This window comes from Saccopteryx bilineata, chromosome 4 (genome assembly GCF_036850765.1).
Source record: "Saccopteryx bilineata isolate mSacBil1 chromosome 4, mSacBil1_pri_phased_curated, whole genome shotgun sequence".
Lineage (NCBI taxonomy): Eukaryota > Metazoa > Chordata > Mammalia > Chiroptera > Emballonuridae > Saccopteryx > Saccopteryx bilineata.
Genome location: NC_089493.1, coordinates 206,106,500 through 206,128,342, shown reverse-complemented (window position 1 = coordinate 206,128,342; position 21,843 = coordinate 206,106,500). Strand labels below are relative to the sequence as shown.

The 21,843-nt window shown below is 40.7% G+C and overlaps 1 protein-coding gene across 3 annotated transcripts in view; it reads right to left on the bottom strand.

Annotated features, from left to right (window-relative positions):
• Positions 1-21,843, bottom strand: part of MSH3 (mutS homolog 3) — a 238,806-nt gene that overhangs the window by 128,489 nt on the left and 88,474 nt on the right. For all 3 annotated transcript variants that reach the window (XM_066273683.1, XM_066273682.1, XM_066273684.1), the window contains 2 exons: positions 14,370-14,454; positions 11,386-11,495 (listed from right to left, as the gene is read on the bottom strand). In XM_066273683.1, the coding sequence (XP_066129780.1) occupies positions 11,386-11,495; positions 14,370-14,454 (195 nt within the window). The remainder of the gene's footprint in view (positions 1-11,385; positions 11,496-14,369; positions 14,455-21,843) is intronic.

The following is a 21,843-nucleotide window of genomic DNA, read 5'->3' as shown; positions in this document are numbered from 1 at the left end:
CATGAATAAGATGCTCACATATATAAGAGGCACCTTAATTTTGGGTCCTAAAATTTGAAAAAAAAATGTATTACATAAAGTTATTGAACTTAAGTTTTATTCATCATAAAATTCATAAAACTCCTCTGCGCAAAAAAGTGGGAAATGCAAGTAAAAAAATCTACAACCACTGTATAAGAAGCACCCAGTTTTTAAAGACCCCAAATTTTTTGAAAAAGAGTGTGTCTCATACATGAGGAAATATGGTATACTGTGGAATACTAGTCAGCCATAAGAAAGAATGAAATATTGCCATTTGTGACAACATGGACGGATAATGAGTATGTCATGGTAAGTGAAATAAATCAGACAGAAAAGGACAAGAACCCTATAATTTCACTCATATGTAGAATGTAAAATGGAAAGAAACAAAGGAACAAACAAATCAAACAAACTCACAAACAAACACAGATAACAGTATGGTGGTCACCAGAGGGAAAGGCAGGTGAGGAGAGCATGAAGAAGGTAAAAGGGGTCAAATACATGGTGACAGAGGAGACTAGACTTTGGGTAGTGAGCCTACAATACAACATACAGATCATGTATTACAGACTCTACATACAAAATTTATATAATGTTATTAACCAATGTCACCATGATAAATTTATTTATTTTTAAAAACCATGATACAAGGCCCTGGCCGGTTGGCTCAGCGGTAGAGCATCGGCCTAGCGTGCGGAGGACCCGGGTTCGATTCCCGGCCAGGGCACATAGGAGAAGCACCCATTTGCTTCTCCACCCCTCCGCCGCACCTTCCTCTCTGTCTCTCTCTTCCCCTCCCGCAGCCAAGGCTCCATTGGAGCAAAGATGGCCCGGGCGCTGGGGATGGCTCTGTGGCCTCTGCCTCAGGCGCTAGAGTGGCTCTGGTCGCAACATGGCGACGCCCAGGATGGGCAGACATCGCCCCCTGGTGGGCAGAGTGTCGCCCCATGGTGGGCGTGCCGGGTGGATCCCGGTCGGGCGCATGCGGGAGTCTGTCTGACTGTCTCTCCCTGTTCCCAGCTTCAGAAAAATGCAAAAAAAAACAAAAAAAAAACCATGATACAGTCTGACCTGTGGTGGTGCAGTGGATAAAGCGTCAACCTGTAAATGCTGAGGTCACCGGTTCAAAACCCTGGGCTTGCCTGGTCAAGGCACATATGGGAGTTGATGCTTCCAGCTCCTCCCCCCTTCTCTCTCTCTGTCTCTCTCTCCTCTCTCTCCTCTCTAAAAATGAATAAATAAAATAAAAATAAAACCATGATACAGCCTGACCAGGTGGTGGCACAGTGGATAGAGCGTAGACTTGGGACACAGGTTCACCCCAGAGTCACCTGCTTCAGTGTGGGATCACAGACATGACTCCATGGTCACTGGCTTGAGCCCAAGGTCCCTGGCTTGAGCAAGGGATCAGTGGCTCAGATGGAGCCCCTTGGGGTTAAAGCACATATGAGAAGTAATGAACAACTAAAGTGTTGCAACTACAAGTTGATGCTTCTCATTTCTCTCCCTTCCTGTCTGCCTGCCCGTCTATCGGTCTATCTCTCTTGCTCGCTTGCTAAAAAAACAAAAAACAAAAAACTCATGATACATTCTAAATGAATGAAAAGAAGACAAGACACCTGATCATTTCATTTCATATGACAAAAAACAATGGACTTTAGGTTCTGGGGATGACAAAGATTCTCTTTTTTTTTTAACCACCAAAACCCCATGCAATAAATGTGGGTGTTAACTGGAGTTCTTTACATTTGCAGATGAACTGGGTGATAACATCAGAATCTGTTGTGTGTGCTGTCACTCAGAAATTCAGTGCCTGACACACAACTACTGCTGTTGCAAGGCCATGTGACAGAGTCTGTCCCTCCTGGTTGCTCTTCATGAAGATGCCTCTATAATTCTAACATAAGGTTATTTAGAGGGGAAAGTTAAAATACAAACTGCTAAGAGTGCCGTTTTTGTTGTTCTAATTTCTTCTGAAAGATTTGCTCTAAAAATAGTTCACATAAAATGAATAAATTCAAACAATGCACTGGTCATGCATTTTGGCTAAATGAACAACCTAAACAGATTCCTAGTAGAAGGTGATCAAAAGCCCCCTCCTAGGGCCGAGGCATCACTATTTGAATCTAGCTAGCTTTACCTTTCACATACCACTCATTCAATGAACCATTCCTATGTGCAGACAAAGTATCGATTGTAGAAGTAGTAGAAAATGGAGGGTGAAAGGTTGGCAACAGATGCTAGAAAGGTAAGCAGGGCCCTGGTCATGTGAGTAATGCAGACCACATAAGAGTTCTGACTCTATCCTGAGAGCCATGGGAGCTGATGCCAGCATTTGAAAAGAGAAACCAGCAGAGCAGGAAGACTGGTTATAAGGCTGTTTCAGTAATCTAGGGCAGTGGTCTCCAACCCCCGGGGCCGCGGACTGATACCGGTCCGTGGGCCATTTGGTATTGGTCCGCAGAGAAAGAATAAATAACTTACATTTTATTTCCGTTTTATTTATACGTAAGTCTGAACGATGTTTTATTTTTTTAAATGACCAGATTCCCTCTGTTACATCCGTCTAAGACTCACTCTTGACGCTTGTCTCGGTCACATGATACATTTATCCATCCCACCCTAGAGGCCGGTCCATGAAAATATTTTCTGACATTTTACCGGTCCATGGCCCAAAAAAGGTTGGGTACCACTGCTCCAGGGGGGTGATGTTAAGATTTGAATTTGGGTAGAGAATACAGGACTGAAACATGCCATAGTTTCAAGAGCTATTAAGAATGTAAAATTAAGAGGAGTTGTGTATGGTAAGGGAGGGAGGGAGGGAGGGAGTAGAGGAGTAACCTGGGTAAAGAGATGCACTGTGATGACACCCACAAGTATGCTCAAAACTTTACAGATTATGAAAGAAGGGTTTTATTTTATGTATGAAATTACATTCTCGAGAGCTATTATGAATATTTATCCTGTTGCAAACTATAAATCAACCACCCAACAAGCTTTTAAGAACTTTTATTGGTAAAAATGAGCCATTTTTACCAATCAACAATCTACCCATTTCAGAATATTAAACAGAATAATTTTTTGACAGTTACTCTTCATTATCAGTTTAGGTCACAATCATGAGTCTTTCAAAAGAGCATTATATGAATTCTGTTTTTGCTAATGGTGGGAATGAGTACTTTCAGAACATCCCTCCCACTGAGGACAATTTCAAAAAGCCAAATAAAACATAAAAACATGTTCATAAAAGCATCAAATATGATATGGTAAGGAATAGCTATACCAAAATCTAAAAGAAAGCAAGAGCCCAGAGGAGAAATCTAATAGTCAAAGCCACTTTTGCGCAACAGAGGTACGTCAGAGGAAAACTGCTATAAAAGTGAGCTGGCCTCATGGTAAGGATGAAATTGCAGTCTGAACTGGCATTGTTTGAATGCACTAAAACATGTCAAACATTGAACTTGAATTAAGATGGTCCCAGACTGGTAGTGGTACCACCAAGAATCTGGCAGAAGCAAATAACCATCATCTCTAGGAAACAGCACCTTCATTTTTGCCCTCACATTATCCTTAAAAATATATTCCCTAATAATATAACCAGTTTATGCCTGGCCTGTGATGGCACAGTGGGTAGAGTGTCGACCTGGAACCTGAAGTTGCTGTTTTGAAACCTAGGGCTTGCCTGGTCAAGGCACAGACAACAAGCAACAAGCAAGCAGTCAACAACTAAAGTGAAGCAACTATGAGCTGATACTCCTTGCTGCCACCCCCCCGTAAAAATCAATAAATAAAATCTTAAAATATATATAACCAGTTTATAAAGATAATCAAGCACAAAAAGAAACCAGGAAAGAATCAATAAAAAGAAAAAATAATAAAAATAGACTGTTGGGTAAATGAGTTTGTAAAATCTGTATTTTCTGGTTTTGTTCACTTTCATTGTTAAAAATGGCGCTGCCCAAGTGAATGGCTGTGGCACAGATGATATGGCTAATTACCTTCCTGCTTGGGAGCGGGCTTGGTTATGCTAATGTGTTAGAGGAGGGATTGTCATGCCAAAAGTTTTAAAAGGAGGAGCTAGGAGGCCATTTTGGGAGGAGACTACGTTGTTGCAGGGCAGAGAGGCCACGTGGTTGGAAAGGAGGCAGAAAGCAAGATGGCAGGGAGTTGAAGGGGAACAGAGGTGGGGCCTTTGATTCTAGGAAAAACCAGAGAAAGTCAGTGGCTTTGGGAACCCTGAATGCAAATGGAAATGTTTTCCCGCTGTGTATTTTCTTGCCCACCAGTTGCGAGCTAAAATCAAGGACGGCCCATCTGTTCTTGGCTCCATTGTTTCATTCCCATCTATCCAAATCAAATGCGAACCTGCACGGGCCAGGCAGCTGTGATGGTGGTCGTGGCTCCTGGCCATACAAGACATACAAACTACCAAGCTTGGCCTGACCAGGCGGTGGTGCAGTGGATAGAGAATGGGACTGGGATGCCAAGGAACTGGATTCGAGACCACAAGGTCGCCAGCATGAGCGCAGGCTCATCTGGTTTGAGCAAAGCTCACCAGCTTGGACCCAGGGTTGCTGGCTTGAGCAAGGGGTCACTCAGTCTGCTGAAGGCCCACGGTCAAGGCACATATGAGAAAGCAGGTGCTGCAACGAAGAATTGATGCTTCTCATCTCTCTCCCTTCCTGTCTGTTTGTCCCTATCTGTCCCTCTCTCTGACTCTCTCTCTCTGTCACAAAAATAAAAAATAAAATAAATAAAAAAATAAAAAATAAAAAAACTACCAAGCTTGGGGATCAGGGGGCTGAATGAATAAAAATACTCAAAAAAAAAAAAAAAAAAAAGCAAATGAAGCACAGAATAGATGGGTAAATTAGAAATCCTTGCAAATTCCCCTCACAATGCTGACTGCAGCTACAGACTAAAGGTAAAACACAGGCAAGTACAATGTTCAGAAGAACTGGTCAGGAAAGATTCCAGACAACTGAAACAGAGGCGCTCAGCCTCCTCCCTGTCGTCACTAGAAGCCTCAAGCTGAGTTACCGAATAACTATCTTCATTTTAATTACTGTATAATAGTCTAATGTATGATTAGGTAACAGTTACTTTTTCCATTGCCCTACTCAAAACTAGGCTGCTCTAGTTTTATGATAATTAAAGCACTTGTTTCCATTCAAGAGACGAGTACCTCCCATCTACTTGTGCCAAAAGAAGGAAAGTTATGACATAATTGAGCCCTTTTATGGTTTGAATCGTGTTCCCTCCCAAAAAACACATGTTGAAGACCTAACCCTCTCAGGATATGACCTTACTTGGAAATAGGGTTATTGTAGAAGCTATAAGTTAAGATGACATCATACTGCAATAGGGTAGGCACCTAATCCAATATGACTACATCCAATGGAAAGAACGCCATGTGTGGAGATACGTACACGGGAGGACACCACACGACTGTGAAGGCAGAGATAAAAGAGAGGCATCTATTGTACAAGCTGAGTAACACCAAACACTTCCTCAAACCACTAGAAGCTATGGAACGAATTCTCCCAAGGCTCTGAAAGGATCAATTCTACTGACACTTTGATCTTAGACTTAGAACCTCCAGAACTATGGGACAAATTTATGTAGTTTAAACCATCCAGTTTGTGGTACTTTGTTACCCCTAGCAAACTAAGATACTATCTAAATCACCCATTATAGAATTCAAATTCTACAGGTATGGCCTTAAAGAGCCATAGGAAAATCACAATATGCCCAAAGATTTCTAATCGAATACATCCGACTCAGCTGTGTTTAGAATTACGAGTTAGAACTTTTACATAAGATTTAAAACTAGCTATTCCTAAGGTAGAAGATGACTCCTTCCTATCATCCAGCCTGACTTTCTCACTAAGTCACATGATTTTCTCTGAATAACATCCACCTATTCTAATTCCACTAGGGGTTTGACAAGAATACAAGATGTTGACAAATTTTGTTTTCACACCACTAGAAGGGAAAAAATGAGTTCTCAGAACCATTCCTGAGAAACTAAAACAAGAAATCATGTAAAGGAAAATTACTTCTAAGGTTCTTTAAAATCAAGTTTTTCTTAGAAAAATAAACTTCCCTTACATATGAGTGCCTTTATCAAAACCTACTTAAAACCCTAAGATTTTCAAATGTATCCTTTGTTCATAGTTTCTTGATCATCTATTATATTCAAATAATCATATTGTATTCACTATGAGCCATTAATTCATTTACTATATGTTGGAGGTGAGGGAGGTAAAAAGCTGAGCAGAATTAAGAAGAATTAACTTTCTACAAAGGAAGAAAGAAGAAAAAGGAGAACTAATCAAAAGACATATCTGAGTGAGGTCTTGAATGATTCACCTTTAATAATTCATTCAATAGCCTGACCAGGCAGTGGCACCGTGGACAGAGCTTCAGACTAGGATGCAGAGGACCCAGGTTCCAAACCCTGAGTTTGCTGGCTTAAGTGCAGGCTCATCTGGTTTGAGCACAGCTCACCAGTTTGAACCCAAAGCCACTGGCTTGAGCAAGGGGTTACTCGGTCTGCTGTAGCCCCACAGTCAAAGCACATATGAGAAAGCAATCAATGAACAACTAAGGTGCTGCAATGAAGAATTGGTGCTTCTCATCTTTCTCTCTTCCTGTCTGTCTCTATCTGTTCCTCTCTCTGTCTCTCTCACACAAAAATAAAATAATAATTCATTCAATACTTATCAAATGCTTGTTATAAATGAAACAGTTTAGTGAAAGGCATTAAATATAGATAAGCAAATATCAATTTAAGTCCCATATGCTATTGAAGAATGATACAGAAACATTACTAAGATTAGAAGGTCAGAGAAAACCTCTCTGATGATGTAACACTTTGAAGTTAGAGACCTAAAGGATAAGGAGTTAGCCATGTAAAAATCAAAGAGAAGGGTAGCACTTTCTAGGCAGAGAGACAAGATAAGAAAAGGCTTTGGGATGCTCAAGAAAGAAAGGCCAAAGTGATCAGAAGACAGTGAATGCATGAATGCAGGGAAGAGTCAGATAGAAGAGCCCTGTTGAAGAATTTTTATTTTATTTGAAGCACAAAGGAATGTCAATTAAGAGTTTAAGGCACCCTGGCCGGTTGGCTCAGTGGTGGAGCGTTGGCCTGGCGTGCAAAAGTCCCGGGTTCGATTCCTGACCAGGGCACACAGGAGAAGCGCCCATCTGCTTCTCCACCCCTCCCCCTCTCCTTCCTCTCTTTCTCTCTCTTCCCCTCCCGCAGCCGAGGCTCCACTGGAGCAAAGATGGCCCGGGCGCTGGGGATGGCTCCTCAGCTTCTGCCCCAGGCGCTAGAGTGGCTCTGGTCGCAACAGAGCGACACCCCAGAGGGGCAGAGCATTGCCCCCTGGTGGGCAGAGCGTCGCCCCCTGGTGGGCGTGCCGGGTGGATCCCGGTCAGGCGCATGCGGGAGTCTGTCTGACTGTCTCTCTCCGTTTCTGGCTTCAGAAAAATACAGAAAAAAAAAAAAAAAAAAAGGTTTAAAGCAAGGAGTAACATGTTCTAGTCTTTATTTTGAAAAAAGGGGTCCATTAGGGGTTATTGCAGCAGTCTATCCAAGTAAGAGTTGATGGTAGTTATGACTGGGGTGACAACAGTCAAGATGGCCATGTGCCCTGGCCGGTTGGCTCAGCGGTAGAGCGTCGGCCTAGCGTGCGGAGGACCCGGGTTCGGTTCCCAGCCAGGGCACACAGGAGAAGCGCCCATTTGCTTCTCCACCCCTCCACCGCGCTTTCCTCTCTGTCTCTCTCGTCCCCTCCCGCAGCCAGGGCTCCATTGGAGCAAAGATGGCCCGGGCGCTGGGGATGGCTCTGTGGCCTCTGCCCCGGGCGCTAGAGTGGCTCTGGTTGCAACATGGCGATGCCCAGGATGGGCAGAGCGTCACCCCCTGGTGGGCAGAGCTTCGCCCCTGGTGGGCGTGCCGGGTGGATCCCGGTCGGGCGCATGCGGGAGTCTGTCTGACTGTCTCTCCCTGTTTCCAGCTTCAGAAAAATGAAAAGAAAAAAAAAAAAAAAGATGGCCATGTATGCACAGATTCTGGATATATTTTAGAGGTGGAAGCAACAGGATTGAGCATTAGATTAGATGTGGCTGTCAGGAAGGACTTAGCTCCTAAGTCTCAGGTCTCAGGAACTCCAACACTGAAAGGATGCAGACAGAACAAGAAGCTAGCAAAGGAAACTGAAGAAGAAAGAAGCCAGCAAACCAGGAAGGAAACAAAAATGAGCAGAAGTCTCCACTTTGGCAAAAAAAGATTAGACTATACAAAGGTCCAGAAATAAAGCACACCTCAGTGTGTAGTAAAAACTGTAACATGTAAAAGAGCAATATAATCAAATATACATTAAAAAAAATAATCTACAGGTAGTGCAGAGTGGATATAGAGAAGGGCAAGCCCAGAGGCATGAAGATGCTTAGCTTCCTCAATAAACAAAAAACTTTTCATGAAAAGACTCCTACTGCCTCTCATAAAGTGATATTACAAAAATCAAGAGTATACACTACTACGTCTTGCCAAAGATTCAACATTCTCATTGTTGATAAAAATCATTCATCCATCCAAGGGGAGGAACATCTCTGAGTCTGCTTCCTGGTTAGCAGTCCGCGGCTCCACGTGCATGTGCCTACGTGCACACACTCACATGCACACAGAGATAGCTGTGTTTCCAAGAATCAACTCTCCTACCACAGGAAATGGTTTTCTCCCCAATATGTTTTGCCCACTCAAACTGAAAATTTCCTGAGGCAGAGATAATGCCCCAGCAAATATGGGTCTGGAGCTGCTGGAAATAAAGGTGACAAAGTCAGCAGTGGCATGTAAGTTACAAGAGAAGCGTGGCCACAGGCAAGACCTTCAGTAGTGCTGAAAGTGAGAAGTGGCCCAGAAGAGAACGCGGGGTAACATCATCATTTAAGGTGCAGGGTGAAGAAGAGGTACCCATTGAGGAAATGCACAATTTAACTGTGTTTAATATTTTAATATATAGAGTAAGTTACTGAATCTTGAATACATCTAAGATGACCAAATCTGCCCTAGAAATTAATATTTTGCCTACAGCATCATTTTATAGACTCTCTCCAGACTTTTCAAAGTTTCTTCCCCCCTAATCAATATTTACAAGCAGAATTTGAATTTTCAGGATTTTTACAAAACTATTTAATACATAGGATGTGTATATAAAAGATTGGCAAGACCACAACAACTCAAAGAAACAGAAGAAATTCAAAGATAGGATGAATGGTTTGCCAATGTGACAACCATTTATGAGAAGAAGCCAGAGAACTATGCTGGAGAATATTCTTGCCTAAAATTAACAGAACTGATCAAAAGTATCAATCATAACACATTAAAAAGCCTGAGTCATTTATAAAACCTTAATGTGGCTTTAGTAAAATAAAATTTGGTCTCAATAATCTAAGTGAATTCCTTGAATCAGTCAGAAAGTATAGGACAAAAGCCATTTCTACTTTCCAAAGTCACTAGTAAATTCTTTACCACGGTGGTCATTTTATGGAATAAAAGGTGGGAGTGAAAATCCTCTGAAACTTGAAACTTTTGGTCCTGGATTTATGAACTATAGGATTTCCCTGGGAATTAAAATAAGATAATCATATAAAGAAGATCTTAAGAGATTTAAGAGAATTTTTGGATGGCTGACAAATAATGGGCTCTTGCAGAACCTTGGAGGAGCTGCTTTAGTGCTGACTTCCCTTGTCACCAATCATTTGTTCTCTGATCTCACTACAGAAGAGAACCTGGTCCTGAACTAACATCTGGCTGCCAGTGTCAGAGAGAGCATCTGCCTGGCCGAACCAAACCACTGATGCGATCTGCATGGCACCTATGTTGTTTTAGGGGGAAAAACAATAATAAATATATAACTGACACACTGACTAATCAGCTGAAGGTTTTCTCAATGAATTTGTTTCAATTAGGTTGCAAGTGCCATTAAGATTTAACTGGAATTCTTTTGAAGTGTATTTTAACGGATTAGAAAGATGAAAGTTTTAAAACTATGATCTAAAATAGAAAGGAAAAAGGTTTGTTTTTTGCAGCTCTGTCCATGTTTGGGCTGGTTGAAAGTTTACACTTGAAAGCATCAGTGTTCCACGCATGGCAGATTCTCTCTCAGTCTTCCTGGGAGGGGAGGGTTACAAGGGATACGCGACTGAGTCTCTAAAGAGCATACCACTAGGTCTACTGAATTTATCTCAAATCAATTTTGCTTATAGAAAAGAAATTTAACAATAGAAATAAAATTTTAATTTGCCATGAGTCTGTTTCTGATGAATATGTTAACAAAGCAAATAAAACACAGAGAACTGCTGTGGGTGCTCAGGCAGATGTCTTCCCACCACGCAGAACACAGCACTCCACAGGCTGCCGCCCAGAAACGATCTGCAGAAAGCCAGCTCCTGCGCTGGTGCTCCACGAGCTATCCTCATTTCATTTGAATACTGAACCAAAATAGATACTTCTGTTTTCAGAATTTCTTCTTTACCTACTCAGCTTCCCTTGTTCAAAGGTCTTTATAGTCAAGAAAGGAAACTGAAATGCCCCACTAAAAGCTGAAGTGATCTGGTAATTATCATCATCAAAGTAATTTCTTAAAGTTTATTACTAACACTAATAACAGTAGATCCTTTCTTGAAGATGACAATTTACTATGTGCAGCATAAAATGCAGTCAACAGTGAGGCTATTGTGCATTTTAAAACAGAAATGCACAGGCCCCTCGCCGAGTGTGTGGTATGTAAGAAAGGCACTCCGAGTTACTCGTTTCCCTATCCTAAACGTCCTCCGCAGGACCTCTCCTCCCGAGTCCTACTGGTGCTGACTCAGCTCAGGTCCTAAGAACCTCTCCATAAACGTGGTAGCTTGCCCCCCCCAACACTTTGTCCCCTCCTACGCACAGGCCCGGCTCTGATCCTACCGCTCCCATACTCAGAAATACTGAATTAACTTCCTCTAGCAATCAACTCCTCAGCACAACCTTCAAAGCTCTCCACACAAGGCAGCACCCGTCTCTCCAGCCCAGCCTCCCCACCCCTGTGTGTTACTGAAGACCAGAACGGCCTACCTCACTTTCCCCAACACACACCATGTGTTCCAGTCTGCAAGCAGGCTCTTTTTGGGGGACAAGAAAAAAATCCTCACAATATCAAACAGTCTCTTACCAGATACAACATAAAATCCTCCCCAATTTAAAACTGTTTTCTTATAAGTCATGGTAACTCTGGTTTTAAGGAAGCCAACATACCTTTAATTTCTTAACTTTATACAATTTCTGATTAAACACACACACACAAAAATTCCCTTTACCTTGATTTAAGGAGTGGCTGAGTCACCCACTTCTTTAACTTCCGTCTCCCAAATGAAGTTTTAGTGTGGTCTAGAACCCAGAATAAACTCCCTTTGGTTTTCATATCCGTCTAAGAAAGAACAGAAAACAAGTTTTATTAACTAGACAATTGCACTTGAACCAAAATTGTTAGTTGATAATGTGCCTAATTATTCCATGTGTCACAATTTTCTTTTTTCTCATGACAGAGACAGAGAGAGAGACAGAGAGGGACAGACAGGGACAGACAGGAAGAGAGAGAGATGAGAAGCATCAGTTCTTCGTTGTGGCACCTTAGTCTCCTTAGTTGTTCATTGATTGCTTTCTCATATGTGCAGTGACGGCAGGGACAGAGGTGTCGGGCGCAGAGGGGCTACAGCAGAGCGAGTGATCCCTTGCTCAAGCCAGTGACCTTGAGCTCAAGCCAGCGACCTTTGGGCTCAAGCCAGCAACCATGGGGTCACTCAAGCCAGCAACCCTGCACTCAAGCTAGTGAGCCCGCGCTCAAACTGGATGAGCCCGCGCTCAAGCCGGTGACCTCAGGGTTTCGAAGCAGAGTCCTCTGCATCCTAGTCCAACACTCTTTCCACTGAGCTACCACCTGGTCAGGCGTGTCACAATTTCCAATGTTACAAACACCTAGCACAAAGTAGGGCTCATAATAAGTGTTTATTTAATGTTTGATGAATAAATATGTGTATATAGATATAACATAATATGCACACACACAATATCCATAAAATATATTGATATTTTGCACAGAAAAGCAATAGACTACATGTCTTTTTTGGTTAACTAATAAATTATCCATTAATCTCCTGAAATATACATTTTTCCTAAGCATCTTGAAAAATATAATTATATACTTTCCTACCTTGGGCAATATAGTGAAGATAATTTAATTTTCCTTTGGCAATTCAGGGTCTCCTACTGCCTCAGAATTCCTGTTCTAAAGACCAATGCTCTCATGACAACGCTGAATAAGTAGAAGGTATTGGAGACAGACATGAACTTGCATTGCCCTTGGGGAATTTATCCTGGAAGGGTTTTTAGTTTATTTTATTAAATCCTTAGTAAAAGTTTATCTATCTATATTTTGCTATTTGAAAGTTGAGTTATTAAAAAATTTACAATTAACTACAGATGATGGTATATTTTAACCAAGGTTTCACAGTATTACAAAAAGTCTATTAATAGATTGTCTTGTTTGGAATATTTTTCACCTGAGTGGTTTTTTTGTTTGGTTGGTTGGTTTTTTAATTAAACTGTTTCCTTTTCCTTTCCAGTCATCAAGCAGACACTGAGAGAATGCCTCACCAGGTACCCAGCTGTGTGGTTGGCAAAGGAGTGTCAGGGCATGCTCCCTCCCTCAGGGCACTTACATCCAACTTTGGGAGAAAAGACTCAGTACAAGGACACAATGCCACCTGACAGAAGGAAACTATACAAGCGATGGCAGACACTCTACAGGCCTTAGGAGTCTAAAGCAGAGCACACCGGCAGCTACAGTGGTCATGGAGGCTCCCCTGATGGAGCTGGACAGGCAGCGCTGACCTATGAGGCTGGTCAATGACACAGCACCTCCCTTTTAGAGACAAGAACTCGACTGGCCTGCCTGCACTAAAGGGTCTGAACAATAAGACAGTGAAGGGAATCGGATTGCAATGACCTGGCATCACTGCAGAGGCAGGCTCAGACATGAGAGAGACAGACAGACAGAGAGGTGGAGGAGACACATGTCCTGTTGTACTCTGCTCTCCCCGACACCCTGCTCCTCCTCATTATTGCTCATCTGTAAGGGAGGCCAAACTGAAATGTGCAAACACACACAGATGTTCATTCACAGCTTCTGTTTCTACAAGGGCACAAGTCTGGGTAATGAAAGGATGTTTAAAGGGTATTTTGATTACTGATGACTTTTGCCTTAGGAATGTAATTTCAGAACTGACTCCACAGTAGTGGGATTTGAAAAGGGAGGATGTGGTAAAGTAAAGAAAGCTTGGAAAGCTTGTGCCTGCAGCTCTGACTGTGAGCTCTTCTTCATCCAAGAAATGGCCTTTTATTCCTACTACTTAATTCCTATCACAGGGATGTATGTAGAGTTGATGAGAAACACTTGTGGGAAGGACGCTCATTTCTGGATAATGGAATGACAAGACAGAAATGTTATAGACTGAAAGTAAGGTGGCCTCTAGTATACAAGGACAGCATATGGAGGGAGAAACTAGTTAGTAATAATACAAATCCAGGGGTTAGGAGAATAAATTCAGCATTTACTATATATATTTCACAACAGTAATAAGTGGTGTCTAAACTATTTGACTCAGATGGCTCAGTTTCTCAACCACTTACTCAAATGACTTGAAACTACTTTTAATTTCTATGAATTTGTAACAATAACATTAATTTTATAATATTTCACATTACCAAGTGACAATTTAATAAATGAAAGCAATAATTTCAGTGACTCGATTATCTTCCTAATCAATTAGTAAAGCGCACATAAACAATGATGAAAGTCAACACACATCTTACAATCTAATTGACTATCACAATAACTTGTTTTATATTTGCATAATGAAATAAGACTGCAGAGATTTCAAGAAAATGTTAAAGTATGTAGAAAAATATAATCGAACAGACAAAAAAATCAGTGTCATATTAATTTTTAAAAATGTTGCTCTTCAAAGAACTATTTGATAAAGAAATTATCTGGATGAGCATATCACTCCAATCATTAAAAAGCACAGTTCTATAGTTCCCAAAGTAACCCCACAGAAGCATTTTTTATACTGTATTTGATTTTCCAAAATGGAGATGCTACAATTATCAACTAATAAAGAGATACCAGGTAGAGCAATCAGTTGAAGACAATGTTGTTGTTTTTACCTATGAAATTGCTACCTTATTCCAAATTTTGTTTTCAAAACCATTTTGAATCAACTAGCCCTTATGTTTACCTGACCTGATTCTGTAGGATTTCAAGATTCCTTAATGTTGTTCCATTAATTGTCATAAATTCCATTTCACCTGAAAACTGTTTAAAATTCCTGTAAAAAAAATGAAACATGAGCCATGATGTAAGTGCATGAAGAACTTTTAAAAACTAGTTTAGGCACTAGAAATATTCCAGTAACATCATGACAAAAGTTAGCTCTTTGATAAAGAATTAAATCAAAAGGAACAAAAGAATATTAATGGGGATATTGTCTTCCATTGATGCTGGTTTCATTAAACAGATTGATGGCAAAACAAAGACAGTTGCTCTCAATCCAAACACAAGAATAAGGAAGGAAAGTGTTACCAACAATTTTTACAAATATATTTCCAGAAATAGAACCAAACAGTCTTTTATCATTGGTAGAGCACATGGCAGTACGGCACCTTCAGGAAACAACTAAGCAATTAGCTAAAAAAAAGGTCAAGATACTCAAAAACATTCTTATTCTTTAGCATAAGATCATCTTGATAAGCCCTTTAACATATTCTAATCAACATTCTGATGTACAACAAATGTCATTTACTCTATAATTAACAATGCCCATTAATGTGTGTTTTAGTAGAGCATAAAACTGAAAAAGTAGCAGAAAGTATTTTCTGAGTCCACAGAATTCACATTCTCCTTATATCCCTGTAACTGTCCAAACTAGGTTAAAAGTTCAATAAATTTCAAAAAGACTTGAATACTGAGTTACAATATGATTAATAAATGTATGCACAATTCCAATTCTGTTCTTATTAGTATTTATGTTAAAAAGTATGTTAATCAATGTATTACTGAAACAGGTATTCAATTTCCTTTCTAAGCCAGTTAGTCCTTTGATATTTCTATCAATAGCACTTACAGACTTGATGATGAAAGACGAGACACATAATGGCAAGGTCACTAACTATCTGGAGCGAAAGCAGGAGTGTTTGCACCATGAGCCTAACCACACTTACGGCTGGAAGAAGGTTCCAATAAAACCCAGTTTCCCAAGCCTTTTGTGGAAACAAGCAGCATCTTGGAATCTAGAGCCTAAAATCAAAGCCAGCATTTATTGCAAGATGCCTCTACTTCTAGATGACTCCTGAACTAAAACTCCAGAGCCCTGAAAAATAACTTACTACACATTAGGAATGTTGCTGCACATTAGAAACGTTGCCTAGTAACTGAATGCTGTCCTTCCGCAGTATAAATTTATCTGCAACATCTGACCTAGCTTCCAAAGGATGATTAACTTGTTAATGATTTTCACAGGGAAGCAACTTCAATGCCGATACCAGTTGTATGTAGCCCTTTCTCTCCTTCTCAGAGCAATTATCTTAATTTGCCTGGCATTACAGCGATTCATGTTCTTGGGCTGCCTTAATTAATAGTTCTTAGCTCTCCTTGGTGGCAAAGGTTATTAATGTCACACATTTTGGAGCACCTGCAGGGCCTTGCAGAAAACAGATGTTCAGCAAATGTGTGCCATCTTCCTACAGGGAAAACAGTGTGGGTTTGTTTTCCTTTGCTCAGAAATGTCAGTGAATACCCAAGGTCACTAATAAAATGTAAAACATTATTTTCAGGAAGAAAAACTCAGGCAGGCAGTGACTGGCTGTGAAGGTGTTAACACAGCCTCACAGTCAAAAATCAAAGCTGGAAGAGCCTAGATTCAGAGCTGGTATCTAACCAGTTCTCATGTATTCTCTTTTTTTTAATTTAGAAATTAAATTTAATGAGTATTTAGATATGTCAATTATCTCCCCTGTTCATGAAAGTTGGGTTCACCTTACCCAATTAACACTTGAGTACCTTAATCAGACATAGATTCTAGAGTGATGCTTAGCTATCATGAGAGAAAGACTAATCAAGAACCCATAGCATGACCAGGCAGTGGCGTAGTGAGGACCCAGGTTCAAAACCCCGAGGTCGCCGGCTTGAGCACAGGCTCACCAGCTTGAGCGCGTGGTTGCTGGTTTGAGTGTGGGATCACAGACATGACCCCATGGTTGCTGGCTTGAGCCCAAAGGTCACTGGCTTAAGCCCAAGGTTGCTGGCTTGAGCAAGGGGTCTCTTGCTCTGCTGTAGTCCCCAGGTCAAGGCACATATGAGAAAGCAATCAATGAACTAAGGTGCTACAATGAAGAATTGATACTTCTCATCTCTCTCTTTCCTGTCTGTTTGTAGCTATCTGTCGCTCTCTCTGTCTCTGTCACAAAAAAACGATAGAACCCATAATCCAGCAGCCTTTCCTAAAAACATCTCAGCAAGCTGCCTTTATCTCCCATGAACACCAGAGATGTGAAATAAAATAAGAGGCATTTAAGATGTGTAGACTACCCAGAAATACTGCTCAGTTGCTTCACCCTCACAAGAGCATGTAAAGCCAACAGCCCATACTCTGAAGGGTGCTTTAGGTTTAGGATTCTGAAAGCATCCCATTCCATCAAATATCTGAGGGTTTTGTCACCTAACACGAATTAAAAGTGAAATCCTGTTCCTCCTATGCCTCAAATGAACCTTTGAAGCAAGGAACTATCAGAGCATAAAGAAGACCCAGAGATGGTAGCAACGAAGCAGGCAGATGCACAGACTGCCACATCCCATGACCAAACTGTGCTACAAATTAATTTAAGAAATATCATCAAGAAAAATCAACTTTGAACTAAAAGAACAGGATCTGAAAACCAAGGAGCACAGAAGAATCCACACCAAGCCTGGTAGGGAGTGTAGGGGTGCAATGGGGGCTCCCCCGCTCCCAAGAGTGAGGGGAGGCTGAGGCTGAGGGTCCAGTGAGTATATAATTGTGAGGAGAGAGACCCTGAGAGTTGGGGTTCCTCAGTCCCAGGACCGAAGCCCCAGCCTAGAAACCCAGGGACTGGAGGAGACAGCCTGACTGCATTGAGTGGGGAGAAGAGCAAAAGTTCTGTCTGTGGGAAGTGGCTGGCGAAAGAAGTTGCAGCCTTAAACGGCCAGCACAGAAAATATCTCACAGAGCCACTTGTTTTTGGGGCTCCGGGGACAAGGAGGGCTAAGAGGACTGGTCTTGTATGAGGAGAGTGGGGAGTTTGAGGCATAGGGACACAAATGGTGACGGGGAGAAGAATACCTGAGCTGAGTCATTCTCCAGTGCCAAGGTGGCCATAGCTGATGGAGTGGTCGCTCCCTCCATCCAGCACAAGCCTAGCGTGGAACCAGTTGACCCACGTCCAAAAAGCTCTCCAGCTCCAATCAGTGCAAAAGGTTATTCAGAAAGGAGGAAGTAAAGGGGAGGGGCAGTGACTCAAGTTTCCAGGGAGACCTGAGATACACCTCCCCCTTCTAATACAGAGAACGTGCCCCGCCCCCAAAGAGTCATTGGGCAGACCTCACCTTCTGGTTCTCAGAGGTCACAGCCACCAAATTCCTGGATACACTTTCAACTCGGGCCAAAGACCAAGATGCACCCACATCCCCCATCCTAAACACAGAAGCTCCCTGCTGAACTTAGCAAACACAGAAGTACCCTGCTGTACTCAGCAAACAAACAGTAGAAAAATTAAGACTTTTAAGCACCTCTACTAGTTAAGGAGAATTAAAATCTGAGCAACCAGAAGAGGCTAAGGGATAAAGTCCTGGAGGAGAAGCCACATTCCATAAACCAACCTCAGACCCACAACTCTAACAAGCTTGCAAATTGTACACAGAAAGAATGGGAAGACAGAGGAATGTAAACCATATGAACCAACAAGAGAAATCCCCAGAAAAAGAATTGAATGAGATGGAAGTAATCAAATTATAGGATGCAAAGTTTAAAATAATGATTCTTAGGATGCTTAAGGATCTCAGAGCTACAATGGATGGGCTTAATGAGCTCCTAAATAAAGAAATTGCAAGCATCAAAAAGAACACAGAAATCATAAAAAAGAATCAATCAGAAATGACAATTACAATATCAGAAATGAAAACTACACTAGAAGGAATCAACAGCAGACTGGATGAAGCAGGGAATCAAATCAACGAATTAGAGGACAAGATAAATAAAAACACAGAAGCAGAGCAGCAAAAAGAAAAGAGGCTCAAAAAGTCTGAGGAAACAGTAAGAGAACTCTGTGACAATATGAAGAGAGATAACATCTGCATCATAGGGATTCCTGAAGTAGAAGAGAAAAAACAAGGAATAGAGAACCTGTTTGAATGAATCATAGCTGAAAACTTTCCTAAATTGACGAAGGAAAAAGTTACACAAGTTCAAGAAGCACAGAGAATCCTGGTAAAGAAAAACCCAATGAGGCCTACATCAAGACACATATAATTAAAATACCAAAGTTAAGAGATAAAGAAAAAACACTAAAAGCAGCAAGAGAAAAGAAGTAAATTAACTATAGAGGAGTCCTCATAAAGATGACATCTGACTTTTTAACAGAAACACTTGAGGCCTGAAGGGAATGGCAAGAAATATTCAAAGTAATGCAAAACAAGAGCCTACAACCAATAATTCTTTATCTAGCAAGATTATGGTTTAAAATTGAAGGAGAAATAAAAAGCTTTCCAAAAAAAATAATAAATTCAAGGAATTCATTACAATCAAGCCAGTACTGCAGGAAATGTTAAGGGGCTTGCTATAAAAAGAGCAAAGAAAAAAAATTGAGAAAAAGAGGATTATACATTTAAAGAATAAAATAACAATAAACAACTACATATCAATAATAATCTTAAATGTAAATGGATTACATACTCCAATCAAAAGACATAGGGTAGCAACATGAATAACAGGACCTGTACATATGCTGTTTACAAGAGACACACCTCAAAACAATAGATACACATAGACTGAGAGTAAAGGAATGGAAAAAAATATTTCATGCAAATGGAAAGGATAAAACAGCTGGGGTAGCAATACTAATATCTGACAAAATAAACTTTAAAACAAAGGCTATATAGTAAGAGATAAAGAAGGTCACTACACTACATAATGACAAAAGGAACATTACAACAGAAAAATATAACTATTATAAATATATATGCACCTAATATAGGAGCACCTAAATATATAAAACAAATTTTGATGGACAAAAAGGGCAAGATCAACAGCAATACTCTAATAGTAGGGGATTTTAATATCCTAACATCAATGGATAGAACCTCCAGACAGAAAATTAACAAAGAAACAGCGGACTTAAATTACACATTAAATCAACGGGATTTAATAAGATATCTTCAGAACCTTTCACCCCAAAGCAGCAGAATATACATTCTTTTCAAGTGCTCATGATAAATTATCTAGGATAAATCACATGTTGGTATACAAAACAAGTCTTAATAAATTTAAGAAGACTGAAATCATACCAAGCATCTTCTCTTATCACAAGGGCAAAAAACTAGAAATCAAGTACAATAGAAAAGCTGAAAAAGATTCAAACACTTGGAGACTAAATAGCATGCTATTAAATAATGAATGGGTTAATAATGAAACAAAGGAAGAAATCAAAAACATCCTTAAAACAAATGAAAATGAACATACAACAATTCAAATTTTATGGGACATAGCAAAAGCAGTCCTGAAAGGGAAGTTCATAGCATTACAGGTATATCTTAAGAAACAAGAAAAAGTTCAAATAAACAACTTAACCCTTCAGCCTGACCAGGCGGTGGCGCAGTGGATAGAGAGTCGAATTGGGATGCAGAAGACTCAAGTTCGAGACCCCAAGGTTGCCAGCTTGAGCGCAGGCTCATCTGGTTTGAGCAAAGCTCATCAGCTTGGACCCAAGGTCACTGGCTCGAGCAAGGGGTTACTCGGTCTGCTAAAGGCCTGCGGTCAAGGTACATATGAGAAAGCAATCAATGAACAACCAAGGTGTCACAATGAAAAAATGATGATTGATGCTTCTTATCTCTCTCCGTTCCTGTCTGTCTGTCCCTATCTATCCCTCTCTCTGACTCTCTCTCTGTCTCTGTTAAAAAAAAAAAAAAAAAAAACCTCACATAAAAGAACTAGAAAAAAACAGCAAGTAAATCCCAGAGGAAGTTGAAGAAAGGAAATAATAAAGATCAGAGTGGAAATAAATGACATAGAGGCAAAAAAAACAAAATTGATGAACGTTTAACCACACTCACCAAGAAAAAAAAGAGAGCTCAAACAAATAAAATTAGAAATGAAAGTGGAGAAGTAACAACTGACACAGCAGAAATACAAAGTACTGTAAGAAAATATTATGAAGTGTATACCAACAAAATTGACAACCTATGTGAAATGGACAAATTCCTTGAAACATATAATCATTCAAAAATCAATCTGGAAGAATCAGAAAACCTAAACAGACCGATTACACCAAAAAAAGACTGAAACAGTTATCAAAAAAACTCCCAACAAACAAAAGTTCTGGGCCTGATGGCTTCACAAGTGAATTCTACCAAATATTCAAAGAAGAACTAACTCCTATCCTTCCCAAGCTATTTCAAAAATTTCAAGAGGAGGGAAAACTTCCAAACTCCGTTTATGAGGCAAACATAATCCTCATTCTAAAACAAGGCAAGGACACTACAAAGAAAGAAAACTATAGGCCAATATCCCTGATGAACTTAGATGCTAAACTTCTCAACAAAATATTAGCAAAGGAGGAGACAAGATGGCGCTGGAGTAGGCGGACGTACCAACATCTACCTCCCAGAACCAAAGTGGAATACAAACTAATTTTTGAGACTATCATCTGGAAAAACCAACATTGGACTAAACTAAGAGGACTCTTCAACCAAGGAACACTGAAGAAGCCACACCGAGACTGCTTAGTGTATCCCAAGGCTCTCTTTACCATGCCACAGTCGCAGAGCTCCAGGGAAAAGCTACCTGGTCTCATCTCTCCAGGCAGAGGAGAACAGAAGCTCCATATCTACACATGCTGCAAATGGCTTCTCCAGTCTACCTGAATCATTACCAGATAGAAGCAGCGGACACTGGGACTTGGACATGAGCTGCAAAGTATAGAATGGTGGTGACAACAATTCCAGTGCCATGCGGACTTTTCCTGGATGTGGACTTTTCCTGGACTCCTGCTCCCTGTGACATATCCTACAGACTGAACTGTGGTTGGGTTGCATTTTTCAGGGATTTGACATGGTGATGGGGCCAACTTGGACTTGGTGAACATGTTAAGGACACTATTCTTTTATGGATTCTTGCTGTATTGGCCAAGAGTTTGCTTAAAGGCTTTTAATCACTGCAAAAAAAATAGAAGGCTGGATAAAGAAGATGGGGCACATATACACCATGGTATACTATTCAGCTAGAAGAAATGATGACATCGGATCACTTACAGCAGAATGATGGAATCTTGATAACACTATGCGGAGCGAAATAAGCGAATCAGAAAAAAACAAAAACTGCAGGATTCCATACATTGGTGGGACATAAAAGTGAGACTAAGAGACATGGACAGGAGTGTGGTGGTTACGGGGGGTAGGGGGAGGGAAGGAGGGAGGGAGGGAGGAGGGG